Source organism: Hypanus sabinus, chromosome 11 (assembly GCF_030144855.1).
Source record: "Hypanus sabinus isolate sHypSab1 chromosome 11, sHypSab1.hap1, whole genome shotgun sequence".
Classification (NCBI taxonomy): Eukaryota; Metazoa; Chordata; class Chondrichthyes; order Myliobatiformes; family Dasyatidae; genus Hypanus; species Hypanus sabinus.
In genome coordinates, this window is record NC_082716.1 from 106,887,949 (window position 1) to 106,900,881 (window position 12,933).

Here is a 12,933-nt window from a genome sequence, read left to right on the forward strand (position 1 = left end):
GGCCTTCTCTACTGCTGCAATGAGGCCACACTCAGGTTGGAGGAGCAACACCTTACATTCCGTCTGGGTAGCCTCCAACCTGATGGCATGAACATCGATTTCTCGAACTGCCAGCAATTGCCCACTACCTTCACTATTCCCCATTCCCATTTTTCCCTCTGTCACCTTATCTCCTTACCTGCCCATTGCCTTCCTCTGGTGCTCCTCCCCCTTCCTTTTCTTCCATGGTCTCCTACCCTCTCCTACCAGATTCACCCCCTCCACCAGTTTCACCTATCACCTGCCACCCTGTACTTCTTTCACCCTACCCCCACTGACTTCTCTCCATACTTTCAAGTGCTGACGAAGGGCCTCAGACCGAAATATCTACTGTTTACTCTTTTCCATAGATGCTGCCTGGCTTGCTCAGTTCCTCCAGCATTTTGTGCACGTTTTTCTTAATTTCTTCTCTTGGTAATGTTGGAAACCACTATTTATTTTTTAAATATGAGATTTGTAGTTTTTAACAAATTCGTGTATTTCTCACACTTACTGGCAGAAGGCTATATAGCAGCTAAACTGACAGCTTCTCTCCTTTCTCATTGGCCAAGTATCAGCACATTACCCATATGATGTGATTGTCTTAATTATGTAGCCTGTTAGCTAATTCATTCCTATCTAAGGAATTACCATTCTCTCATCTATGAGTGGTAATTTTTCAGAAGCACTATCTTTTATTCCTTTGTCTTACACCCTTTAGTATTAATTCACCTCTTAGCATAATTTCTCAGCTCTTTATTCATTTTGCTTTGTATTTGTTTGTATGTTTGTACTCAAAAGCAAACTGTAATCTTGGAATTAAGACAGTTCACCATTTTTGACTCCCGAAGAACCCCAAGGATCAGAAATTAAGCAGAGATCCAACATCAAGTTTTGACAGTAAAGGAGAAAAAAAACTTAACATTCCTTGTTGTCAATAAGAGTAGACTGACCATTTTATGGTTTTAAACACAAGAAATTCTGCAGATGATGGAAATCCAAAGGAATGCACACAAAATTCTGGAGGAACTCAGCAGGCCAGGCAGCATCAATGGAGAGGAATGAACTGTCGATGTTACAGACTGAGACATTATTATCAGTAAATCAATCCTGATGAAGGATCTCAGCCTGTTTACTGTTTATTCCTCTCCAAAGATACTGTCTGACCTACTAAGTTCCTCCAGAATTTTGTGTCCTGATTTTAAATCCCTGCTTTTCCCCCCTAAAAACAAGGCTTTCCATCAACAATTCTGGTAAAAGTCAAAAATCAGCAGTGAACAAACGGGCCAGTTATGCCAAGCTGTGTTGACACATTGCGACCAGTTTTTTTTCTATGACAAGACAAACTGAATTTCTGAGTATCTGTTGTACACATTTTGCATGGATGAAAAATTTCTGGTCCTTTCATTGGCCTTTGAACTAATTGAAATGGTCAGTCTTACTGGAATAAAAACCAACCAATTGGAAGAGCAGAGAATCTATTGTCCTCTTTTTGGCCAAACAATCATGTAGTCTTGAATGAAGGGGATGGGAAGGAAGTGGGAAGAGGGGAAAATTAATGTTCATATGGATCCAATTGTTTTACTGCATTAAAAAGTTAATCTTTGTGAAACAAAATATTCAACTTGAGTGTAATCTAATTTCTTACTCTGCTATTATTCAAAAGTATATACCCAGGAGTAGAATGGTTATTAAAGTAATACAAGTGGTCAAGGAGAGCTTTAAGATTGGAGAACTGCAACAATTGGGGAAGTGTGCAATGAAATCCAAATACAGAGTAGCAAAAGATCATAAGTCACAGGAGCAGAATGAGGCTATTCAGCCAAGCAAGTCTGCTCTAACATTCAATTACTGTCCCTCTCAAACTCATTCTCCTGCCTTCCTGTAATCTTTGATGCCCTGACCAATCAAGAACCTATCAGCCACTGCTTTAAATATACCCACCCAATGATTTGGCCTCCATAGTCATCCGTGGCAAAGAATTCCAGATTCAGCACCATCTGGCTAAAGAAATTCCTCCTCATCTCTGTTCTAAAGGCACGTATCTCTATTCTGAGGCTGTGTCCTCTGGTCCTAGACTTCCCCCATTAGGAAACATGCTGACCACACCCACTCTACCCAGGCTTTTCAATATTTGATAGGCTTCGATGAAATCCTCCTCCCCCATTCTTCTAAATTCCAGCAAGTATACACTCACAGCCACCCTCATACGTTAATCCATATACAGCTGGCATACAGTAAACCCGATTAAAACATAACCATTATGCAACATACCAATTTAAGATGACATAAAATGCTTTAAAAAAAAATCAAACCATAACTAGAATTACAGCACCAAACTGTTTTCCCACTGAGCTATGTTCAACCTACAGCACTGCAGGTCGCGTTACCGCTGTTTGTCAGCATAGGATACAAGAGTATGGCTTCATTTACTCCACAGCTTATTCATTCTTTGCTGCTTTCAACATTTGCTCCTACCCTGTATCGTTTATATTGACCACAAGTAGACACCTGAAATTTAGTGTAAGTTTTCAAAACTAATTACAATAGCCTTCTGGAACAAAGACTGCATTCTTAGAGGGAGAATGGGAGCCTTGTGGTAGGGTGGTAGAATAGTATCAGTACCAGGGAATGTAACTGCCCACTAGACTTTAATTCCCTTCCTAGCCCCCGTCACCACCACCACACCAACAATCCTTGACTTCGTTTCCTACCCATTAGCTGCAAGATTACTTATTCCTCCAATTAACATCACTCCTCAATTCTCTTCAATCTTTTTTTCTCACCACTCACGTGGTCTTGATTCCCTTCATCCTCTCCCTCCAAAACACAAAAATAACCTGCAGTCAAACACTTTGGAACTTCCCCTGCAGGCCATTTCTCTCCTATAACTGGATCGGGTTTTCCACTGTTTGATTTCTGTTAACTCCTGATCCTTAGGGTTCTTCTGGGAATCAGGAATGATAAGTAGAGTGCAAAAACTAAGCAAACTAAATAAAAAGTTAGAAACACAGAAAACACACAGCACAAAACAGGCCCTTCGGCACACAAAATTGCCTCGGGTTACCCATAGCTCTCTATTTTTCTAAACTCCATGTTCCTATCCAGGATTCTCTTAAAAGATCCTATCGTATCCGCCTCCACCACCGTTGCTGGCATGCACTAACCACTCTCTGCGTAAAAAAACTTACCCCGACATCTCCTGTGTACCTACTTCCAAACACTTTATAACTGTGCCCTCTCATGCTAGCCATTTCAGCCCTGGGAAAAATCCTCTGCCTATCCACACGATCAATGCCTCTCATCATCATATACACCTCTATCAGGTCACCTCTCATCCTCCGTTGCTCCAAGGAGAAAAGGCCAAACCCACTCAACCTATTCTCGTAAGGCATGCTCCCCAATCCAGGCAACATCCTTGTAAATCTCTTCTACATCCATTCTAAGGTTTCCACATCCTTCCTGAACTGAGCACAGTACTCCAAGTGGGGTCTGACCAGGGTCTAATACAGCCACAACATCACCTCTAAGCTCCTAAACTCAATCTCATGGTTGATGAAGGCCAATGCACTGTATGCTTTCTTAACCAGAGTCAACCTGCGCAGTTGCTTTGAGTTGTCCTATGGACTCAGACCCCAAGATCCCTCTGATCCTCCACACTGCAAAGAGTCTTACCATTAATACTATATTCTACCATCATATTTGACCTACCAAAATGAACCACCTCACACTTACCTGGGTTGAACGCCATCTGCCACTTCTCAGCCCAGTTTTGCATTCTATCAATGTCCCACTGTAACCTCTGACAGCCATCCACACTATCCACAACACCTCCAACCTTTGTGGCATCAGCAAACTTACTAACCCATCCCTCCACTTCCTCATCCAGGTCATTTATAAAAATCACAAAGAGTAAGGGTCCCAGAACACATCCCTGAGTCACACCACTGGTCACCAATCTCCATGCAGAATATGACCCATCTACAACCACTCTTTGCCTTCTGTGGGCAAGCCAGTTCAGGATCCACAAAGAAATGTCCCCTTGGATCCCATGCCTCCTTAGTTTCTCAATAAGCCTTGCATGAAGTACCTTATCAAATGCCTTGCTGAAATCCATATACACTGCATCTACTGCTCTAGCTTCATCAATGTGTTTGGTCACATCCTCAAAAAATTCAAACAGGCTCGTAAGGCACGACCTGACTTTGACAAAGCCATACCGACTATTCCTAATCATACTGCGCCTCTCCAAATGTTAATAAATCCTGCTTTTCAGTTGTGAAACAATGCTAAGATGGCATTTCTGAAAAATATATCACGTTTATAGATGAGAGAAATCCCTTAAAGAGATAAATTAGTTAACAAGCTCCAATAAAAACAATTATATCACAAGGTAATGTGCTAATGAAAAATGAGAAAGGTGATAAACCGTTAGTTTAGCTGCTATACCGCTTTCTGTCAGTGAGTGTGAAAAATATTCAAATTTGTTAAAAAGTACAAAACTTATAAAAGTTTATTTTGGTGGGAGCAACTAGTATCAGAGGACACAGAATCAGAATAGAGGGGCATCCTTTTAGAACTGAGATGAGGAGGTATTTCTTTAGCCAGAGGGTGCTGAATTTGTGGAATTTGCTGCCGCAGGAAGCTGTAGAGGCCTTCGTTGGATATATTTAAAGTGGAGGTCAACAGGCTCTTGATTAGCCAGGGTGTGAAGGGATACAGAAAGAAGGCAGGAGACTGGGGCTGAGAGGAAAAATGGATCAGTGTGATGAAATGGTAGAGATAACTAGATGGGCTGAGTGGCTTAATTCTGCTCCTGTTTCTTATGGTCTCAAGTACAGAATGTAATATATTCTAGGAAGAATGAGCCAAACAGTGAGTTCTGCATTTTGTTAATCAATTTAAAATATGTTTTTAATTCTAGTTGTTTTGCAGTCATTTATATCAAGACCAGATCAGTAAAAGCTTAGGCACACCATTTGTAGATGAGTCAATGATATAAATACATCTATATTTGTCAGTGGTTACCAAACCGCATTAGCTCAGCTTTGTGACTACACAAACCCTCAAAATATGCAGCCAATACCAGCCCTAAAAGGTTCCATGATTATTTATTGTTCTATTAATGTATGGCGTCATTCAGCTGGTAAGATTACAACAGAACGGGTTAAAAATGTAGAGAACATTTTAAAAATATATATGAGCATCAGGAAGAGACCTTACAAAAAAAGTGTTGAGGCTAGTTAAAATGGTTTTCATAATCCAAGGTCCTGATACACACGGCAAAAAAAAATTACACCCCATAGTCACTAAAGGGCAGCTGGCTTCCAATAAAACTGTTACAGGAAAGGAGGAAAAAATGAAAAGCATTTTGGCTGAACTACTTCCTTTCTGCTTACTAATTCACTCCCCTCTTTTGATGGTGCTAGTGCTTGGGTGAATTATTTTACCAAGTAGCTTTGGAGAGCAGAAGCAAGGGCTTTGTGGCGACAGCAGTATTTCATTAGTAGGAAACAAACAAATTATTGGAGTACCTTCTTTCTCTTACCTACTTCTGTTAACAATGATCAAAACCTAGCAGCTTTCTATAGTGCACAACTAACACTGGGTTTCCTTCTCTCTCTCTCTCCCCCTCTTTCTCACTAAGAGGATGTTTCCTATGGTGTAAGTCCAGGACCAGAGGACCCAGCTTCAGAATATAGAGGGATGTCCCTTTAGACTAGAGATGAAAAGGAATTCCTTTAGCCAGAGGGTGATGAATCTGTGGAATTCATTGCCATAAATATCAGTGCAGGCCAATTCATTGCATATATTTAAGGCAGAGGTTGATAGGCTCTTGATTACTATGGGCATCAAAGGTTACAGGGAGAAGGCAGAAGCACGTTGTTGAGAGGGATAATAAATCAGCCATGATATCAGGACGGGATAGACTTGACAGGCAAATTGATTAATTCTGCTGCTATGGTCTTCTGGAATGCTTTTTGAATGTTAAAGAAATCTCAACTGGAGTTTCAAAAGCAACAGGGATCCCCAAGCATAATGTAATGCCAGTGACTTAAGATGCATACAACAGCTAAGAACTAGTTAAGTCCACTCATTTATGTGCCAAGTTTGAAAAATATCTTGACAACCCAGCGAAGTCTAGTAATTTTTTTCCCCTTTGGAACAGAGTAGCTTTTCAACAACAGAACGAATTTGCTGATCGAGGTAGTAAGATGATGAAATCCCTTCAATGTAACAGACAAATCAGGCTAATATACAAAATACAGGTTTGTCAAGAGATGTCAATGCTGTTAATAATGTAAGATCATACAGAGAAAAGCTCCTGAAATTCAGTGGATAGAGATCAAAGATGATCTATACTTGAAACAAAAGACTGGAAGATGACTGAGTTTACAACTTTCTGCAGCTTATTTCAATCCTGTGCAGTAGCCCCCCCCACCCCATACCAGACAGTGATGCAGCCAGTCAGAATGCCCTCCATGGTATTTCTGTAGAAATTTAAGAGTGCTTTTGATGACATACCAAATTTCCTCAAACTCTAATGAAAGATAGCTGCCGTTGTGGTTTCTTTGCAGCTACATCATTATGTTGGGTCCAGGATAGATCCTCAGAGATATGGATATCCACAGGAATTTGAAACTGCTCACTCTCTCCACTTTTGATCCCCTCTATGAGGACTGGTGTGTGTTCTCTTGTCTTACCCTTCCTAAAGTGCACAATCAGTTCTTTGATCTTACTAATGTTGAGTGTAAGAGTATGTAAATTAATCTGGGTCAGAGGCTCCCAATTCAGGATCCGTGGTGCCCTCACTTTGGTTGTGGTAGACTAGATTTTCTGGACGTGTACAATGCTGAAATGCTTGCTCCTGCATGCAACACAGTGTTGTAATAGTGAACTCAGTGCATTTACAGGCAGCAGGTTTCAGCTTGCAAGCTCAGCATACATTTCACCCTGTGGCACTCCTAACATGAACTACAAAGAGAATCAAGTCAAGTTTACTGTCATTTAACTATACACATGTAAACTGTCAAATGAGACAATGTTTCTCCAGACCAGGGTGTAAAATACTGAGGTACACAGAACACAGAATAACTTAAGGAAGGAAGGTTAAAATCTACAGATGGGTTACAAGTAAATAAACAAAGTGCATAAATTAAATATTGTAAGGTACAGAACAAATTAACCAGTGATACTTCGAATACGATGTGACAGGAAATTCAAAAGCCTAATGGTCTTGGGGAAGAAACCGCTTCCCATCCTGAACGTTCCTGTCATTATGCATTGGAGGCTTCTGCCTGATGGTAGAAAGTCAAAGAGGATGCTGGATGGACATGGGATCCTTAATAATTCTAAGGGCCCAATGAACGCAGTGTTCCTGATAAATATCTCTGATCGATGGTACGACCTCACAGACCTTTGTAGGGACTTCTGGTCTGATGCTTAGCTACTCCCACACCAGACAGAGATACGATTAATCAAGGCGCCTGACTCCCTAAATTTCTAACCCCAACTGCACACCCAGTCCACAGTCCAGATGCCATCTCTAGCCACAAGCCTACCAAATTCCTCAATACATGACCAGCTTCGTTGGTTGGTGAACAATCAAGACTGAAATACATATTAGTAAGTGCTCTAGATGCCATATCATTTAGATTTCTGAACTGAATACCAATGCAATCAGCAGGAAGTGTGCCTTGCTCCTACACAGCAATTACGTATATACTGAAGTCCTGTCAAATAAAATCTTTCTGATTCATTAACCACAAGATGATAAAAGCTAACAAATGTTTTTTTGAAGTGCTCTGCAAGCCACATAGTCCAAATTCATTCAGAGTGACGACACTGGATACATAAAGGAACCTCCCCCACCTCCCAACTACAAAAAGAATTAAACAGCCTTGCTTCAAATTCAGTTTTCTCCATTCAAAATTAAATATTAATCATGTCTCCTACCCACTCATATGCTGCAATGAGAGTTCAGTGCACAACTGCTGTCAGCAGAACCTCAGGTGGAGACGAGGTGGCGTACAGGAGCAAGATAGCTCAGCCGGTTGAATAGTGTCGCAACAAGTTTGCTCTCAATGATAATAAGGCCAAGGAATTGATTGTGGACTTCAGAAAATAGAAGTCAAGGGAACACACACCAGGTCTTATCAAGGGATCAGCAGTAAGCAGTTTCAAGTTCCTGGGAGTCAATATCTCTGAAGATCTATCCTTGGCCAATGTGTGAATGGAATTACAAAGAGGGCACGCCAGTGGCTATATTTCATTAGGGGTTTGAGGAGATTTTGGACGTCCCCAAGGACCAACAAATTTCTGCAATGTACTGTGGAGAACATTCTAACTGGTTGTATCACCATCTGGTATGGTGGAGCCACTGCACGGATCAGAAAAGACTGGGGAAGGCTGCAAACTCAGCGGCATCTTCAAAGGCAAAGCCTCAAAAAGGACTGTCACCACCGAGATACGCCCTCTTCTCATTGCTACCATCAGGGAAGAGGCACAGGAGCCTGAAGACACACACTGTTTTAGGAACATCTTCCCACCGACAGATTCCTGAACAATGAACATTACCACACTAGTTTTGCTCTCTTTTTGCACTATTTTACATATAATTATAATTTATACTTTATTTTATGTATTGCACTATACTGTTGCTGCAAAACAACAAATATCATGACACACATCAGCGATAATTCTGATTCTGTACTATGGAGAACTTCAATGCACCAAGTACCAGGTGTCTTGCAAAGCTGATCAGTTAACAGTAATAGCTCCCCACACAGGAGAAGTGGCTGCTATTCCTGCTGAACTGCAGAGCAGACTCAGCACAAAAACTCCTACCCTTGCAGTAACCTAAGCAAACAGCTGCCAGAAAGCCACACCCTTGTGACTGCAGCCTGGCAGATTAAAAACACTGCATTCAATAGAAACTCCTCCACTTGCACAGTGATTTGGCTGCACTCAGCTAACCATTGCAGATTATAAATCAGAAAATTCTTTGAGACTGGGCACTGGATTATATACATTTAAACTCTTTAATCCTTTTGATCGTCATAATACATTAATAGGCAATTATTCTACTGGTGAGTTTTTGTGTAAGAAGTGGCCACGTCCCCTCCCCAGTCCAAACTTACTCCATAACTCAGTAAATCAACTCCACTTTCCTAACCATTTCCCCATAACATCCTCCTACAGCCCATAAACTATGGCAACCCTGCTTACATTCAACATTAGGACAGAATTCTTAAGATTCACAATCCCAGAATTCCTCATCTCCACAGAGATGGTCCATCAACTCAGCTCCAACATTTCATCATTGCTGATCCATTCTCCTCTCAGCCCCATTCTCCTGCCTTCTCTCCATAAGCCTTCATGCCCTGACGAATCAATAATCTATTGGGGGGGTGCATTAGGACCAGTATTCTCCACTGGTTTCATGTGGCCTGGTGTCTGGGCTGGAGTCAGAGCTGCCTCACCAGTGTTCGATGGCGCAAGCTCTGGACCCTTTTATTATGTGAATGTGATATCTTTGTGCTTGTGATTCTTCGTGCTGCACTTGACTGTTGGTATTGTGTTTTTCACCTTGACCCCAGAGCAACAAAGTTTGTTTGGCTGTATGTATGGGCATTCATGTGTAGTTGAATGACAATTAAAGTGGAATCGAAATGAAACTAAATTGATATTCTAGACCTCTTGAAAAGAATGTTAACATCATATTTGCCTTCCTCACCACTGACTCCACCTGCAAGTTAACCTTTAAGGAATCCTGCACAAGGACTCCCAAGTCCCTTTGCACCTCAGATTTTAAAATTTTCTCTCCATTCATGTACGGTTGAATGACAATTAAACCAGAATTGATTTGAACTAAATTAATTAAGCCTCAAGTATATCTCAGTGCGTACAGCTTCAGCATGCTCTACGTTGGAAGTGCAGGTGATACAAGGTATTTAAGCATTACAAAGTCTATTATAATCAAACTCTTTGCAATTCCATCACGTAATATAGACCCCAGTGTCATAAGCAGCAAGCCACCTTGTATTCATTGCGGTATGCACAGACGCAGTTACAAAGCATACCTTGTCAAAGTGATTGAACGATGACCGAAATTCGTTGAGTTGGTCCTGGCTGATGCCCTTTGCATCACGGGTGAGGATCTGGTTTTCTACTTCATTAATAGTTCTGGCAATCGTTGTCAGCAGCTGTTCCCAGCCAACTCGGATGTGCTTTTTATATTAAAAACAAAAAGCAAGCCAAGGAATTAATATATTCAATTTTGGCAGCAAGTAAATAAAGAAAATTTTCAGATCAAAACAGTACTCCATATTCTACTCAATATGGGCTTTCACTACTCACAGCCTTCCAGATCAAAGATGCACTCTGCCTTTGCTGCATTGAAAAAGCTAGCATTAGGCTCAAGGTGTAATCTATTATCCAACTATCAATGCACAAAGCAGTGTATAACTAGAGCTATCAAACGGAGTAAATTTTCATCTGACATTCAAGCGTAAATATATCCACGTATCTTTTGATTAGCATATGTATACTGCAGCACTGTTCTCCAATTTTCCTTACACAAAACATTAAACTATACATTGAATACTATGAAACAGCAGCTCACATGGGTATATTATGAACTCGCAAGTTTACGAACTAAATGCCAAACTATCTTTGAAATTAAAAACCATCTAACCATTACTAACTTGAATTCACCTCAGTTGCCGTAAGCACAGGAAAGACCAAACCCAAACCTGGACAGTGACAATTTCCAGTAGGACCGAAGCTACAGGTTTGATAAGACAGAAGATACATCGCAGAACAGGCCCTTCTGGCCCAATGAGCTGGAATACCCAGTAATCCACCTATTTAACTACAGCTTATTACAGGACAATTTACAGTGACCAATTAACCTACTAACTGGTACAGAAACCTATCCATTCATGGGGAGAACATATAAACTCCTTCCAGATGGTGCCTGAACTTAACTCTGAAATGCCCAGAGTTGTAATAGCATTGGGCTAACCGCTATGCTACTGTGGCACCCTAAGTTAAGAACACAAACTTTTCTTTAAAAAAATTGCAATCTTCAGCACATCAGTAAGCTCCACCTGGATATAAAGGTATCCACTTCTAAGGGCCTTGCTGTAGAAATATAAGAGCAACAAGACACTTACTAAATTAAAGGACTGAGGAAGTGTGGAGGGACTAGAAAAGCTAGTGGTGATTCCGTAGACCAAAGGAGACAATAATAACAGAATGGAAGTGTTCAAAATTGTGAAGGTCTTAGATCAGACAGTTTAAAAAGTTTGAATCAGACAGAAAAATAAAGTTTAAACCGAAATTTAAGAAAATCAGAAAAATTGATGTTGTAGTGTTTGCCAAGTTTGACAATTAGCTTGCAGACGTTTCATAGCCAGTTGAGAAGACACCCTCAGCATGCAGTTGTTGGTGTTTCTCTCTGGGAGTGCTTGCACCCTCCACAACTGCTCACTTAGAAAAAATACACAGGGGAGTTGGGATGGGGAAAGATTACTAAGGAGAGGGAGAAGAGGAAAATGTTACACTGATTATCATTGGAATTCACTGCCTCAGTGTTGGTGGAAGTAGATTCAATAGTATTGCAAAAGGAATCAAGCATGGATATGCTTAAGTATTGCCATGACTGGGTAGTTCAAAGCATCAGCACAGGCATAATAATAGGTTGAATTACTATCTATGTGTATTTCAAACTGATATAATAACTTCCTCAATATTTTGGAAGGGCTCAAACAAATTCTTCAAAACACATTGCTGCTGCTGAAATGCAGCAACAGTGAACGTTCAGGTTATTTAAACTTGTCAGATCTTCAGATTTTTGGTCCATAATCAGTGTTTATTCAGTCCAAGTGGAGAATTAACAGCACTCTATTTTTGCAGTCTGTGCCAGTGGTGCAGCGGTACCGCGCCCAGGCTTCGGTGCGAGTGGCCCTGGGTGCAAACCTGGCCAGCTCCTTGCACGAGTTCCACCCATGCTGGGTTGAGGACTGAGCTAGCAACAAACAACAGACAAAATGCTAAAGAAACTGCAAGGCTTGAAGGCGAGGGGAGGGGCTTCATTTTTGCAAAGGAAAAATCCAAGGAAAGACAGGTCAGCAGACTAACCTTCCTCGAGAGATAATAATGTCATGGAATGTGTATGATAACTCATAAAACAGTTTCAGCAGAGAGAGTGGGAAGTAATGCTGGTGTCTATACCAAGCTCCAAAGATTCAGCATCTTGTACTGTGGGCATAGTTCATCATTATTTTGTTTTTATTGTGTGACGTGGGTGAACATGGTCTATGACCATGATTGCTCTTGGCAAATTCTACAGAAGTGGTTTGCCGCTGCTTTGTTCTGGGCAGTGTCTTTACAAGATGGATGACCCCCAGCTACTATCAATACTTTTCAGAGATTGCATGCATCTGTCATGACATATCCAATGTGACAGCGTTTTTTCGGGTTAGCACTTGTGGCAAATAACTGCAGCCACGAATCTTCAGATCTGAATATGGACTGTAGATTAAATCTAAAATGCAGCTCTGAGCAATGGGTTCCTGTGACTGTGAACCACAATAATTGTAAGACCAGACAGTCCAGACAATGCTGATTTGGGTGTCTGTAGCACTTCTCTCCAATTATTTCATTCACATGACAACAACCAGAACTTGTCATATGCACCAGCTGCTCATAAAACCTTCCTTCACCTGCTCCCATGACTTCTCGTGACCCTGACTTTGTGGGGGTGGGGGGGTGAGCCGGCTAAGCAGGTGCTACACCTTGCCCAAGAGTGACCTGCAGGAAAGAGTGAGCACCTTACACATCCTTTGGTAGAGACCTATCTCCTCCCATAGTTACTGATTTTAAATGCAAGATGAACTCATCTGAAAATAG

At 41.1% G+C, this 12,933-nt stretch overlaps 1 protein-coding gene across 4 annotated transcripts in view; it reads right to left on the bottom strand.

Annotated features, from left to right (window-relative positions):
- Window positions 1-12,933, bottom strand: part of LOC132402251 (alpha-actinin-1-like) — a 158,677-nt gene that overhangs the window by 14,191 nt on the left and 131,553 nt on the right. For all 4 annotated transcript variants that reach the window (XM_059985038.1, XM_059985037.1, XM_059985035.1 and 1 more), the window contains exon 18: window positions 10,101-10,247. In XM_059985038.1, the coding sequence (XP_059841021.1) occupies window positions 10,101-10,247 (147 nt within the window). The remainder of the gene's footprint in view (window positions 1-10,100; window positions 10,248-12,933) is intronic.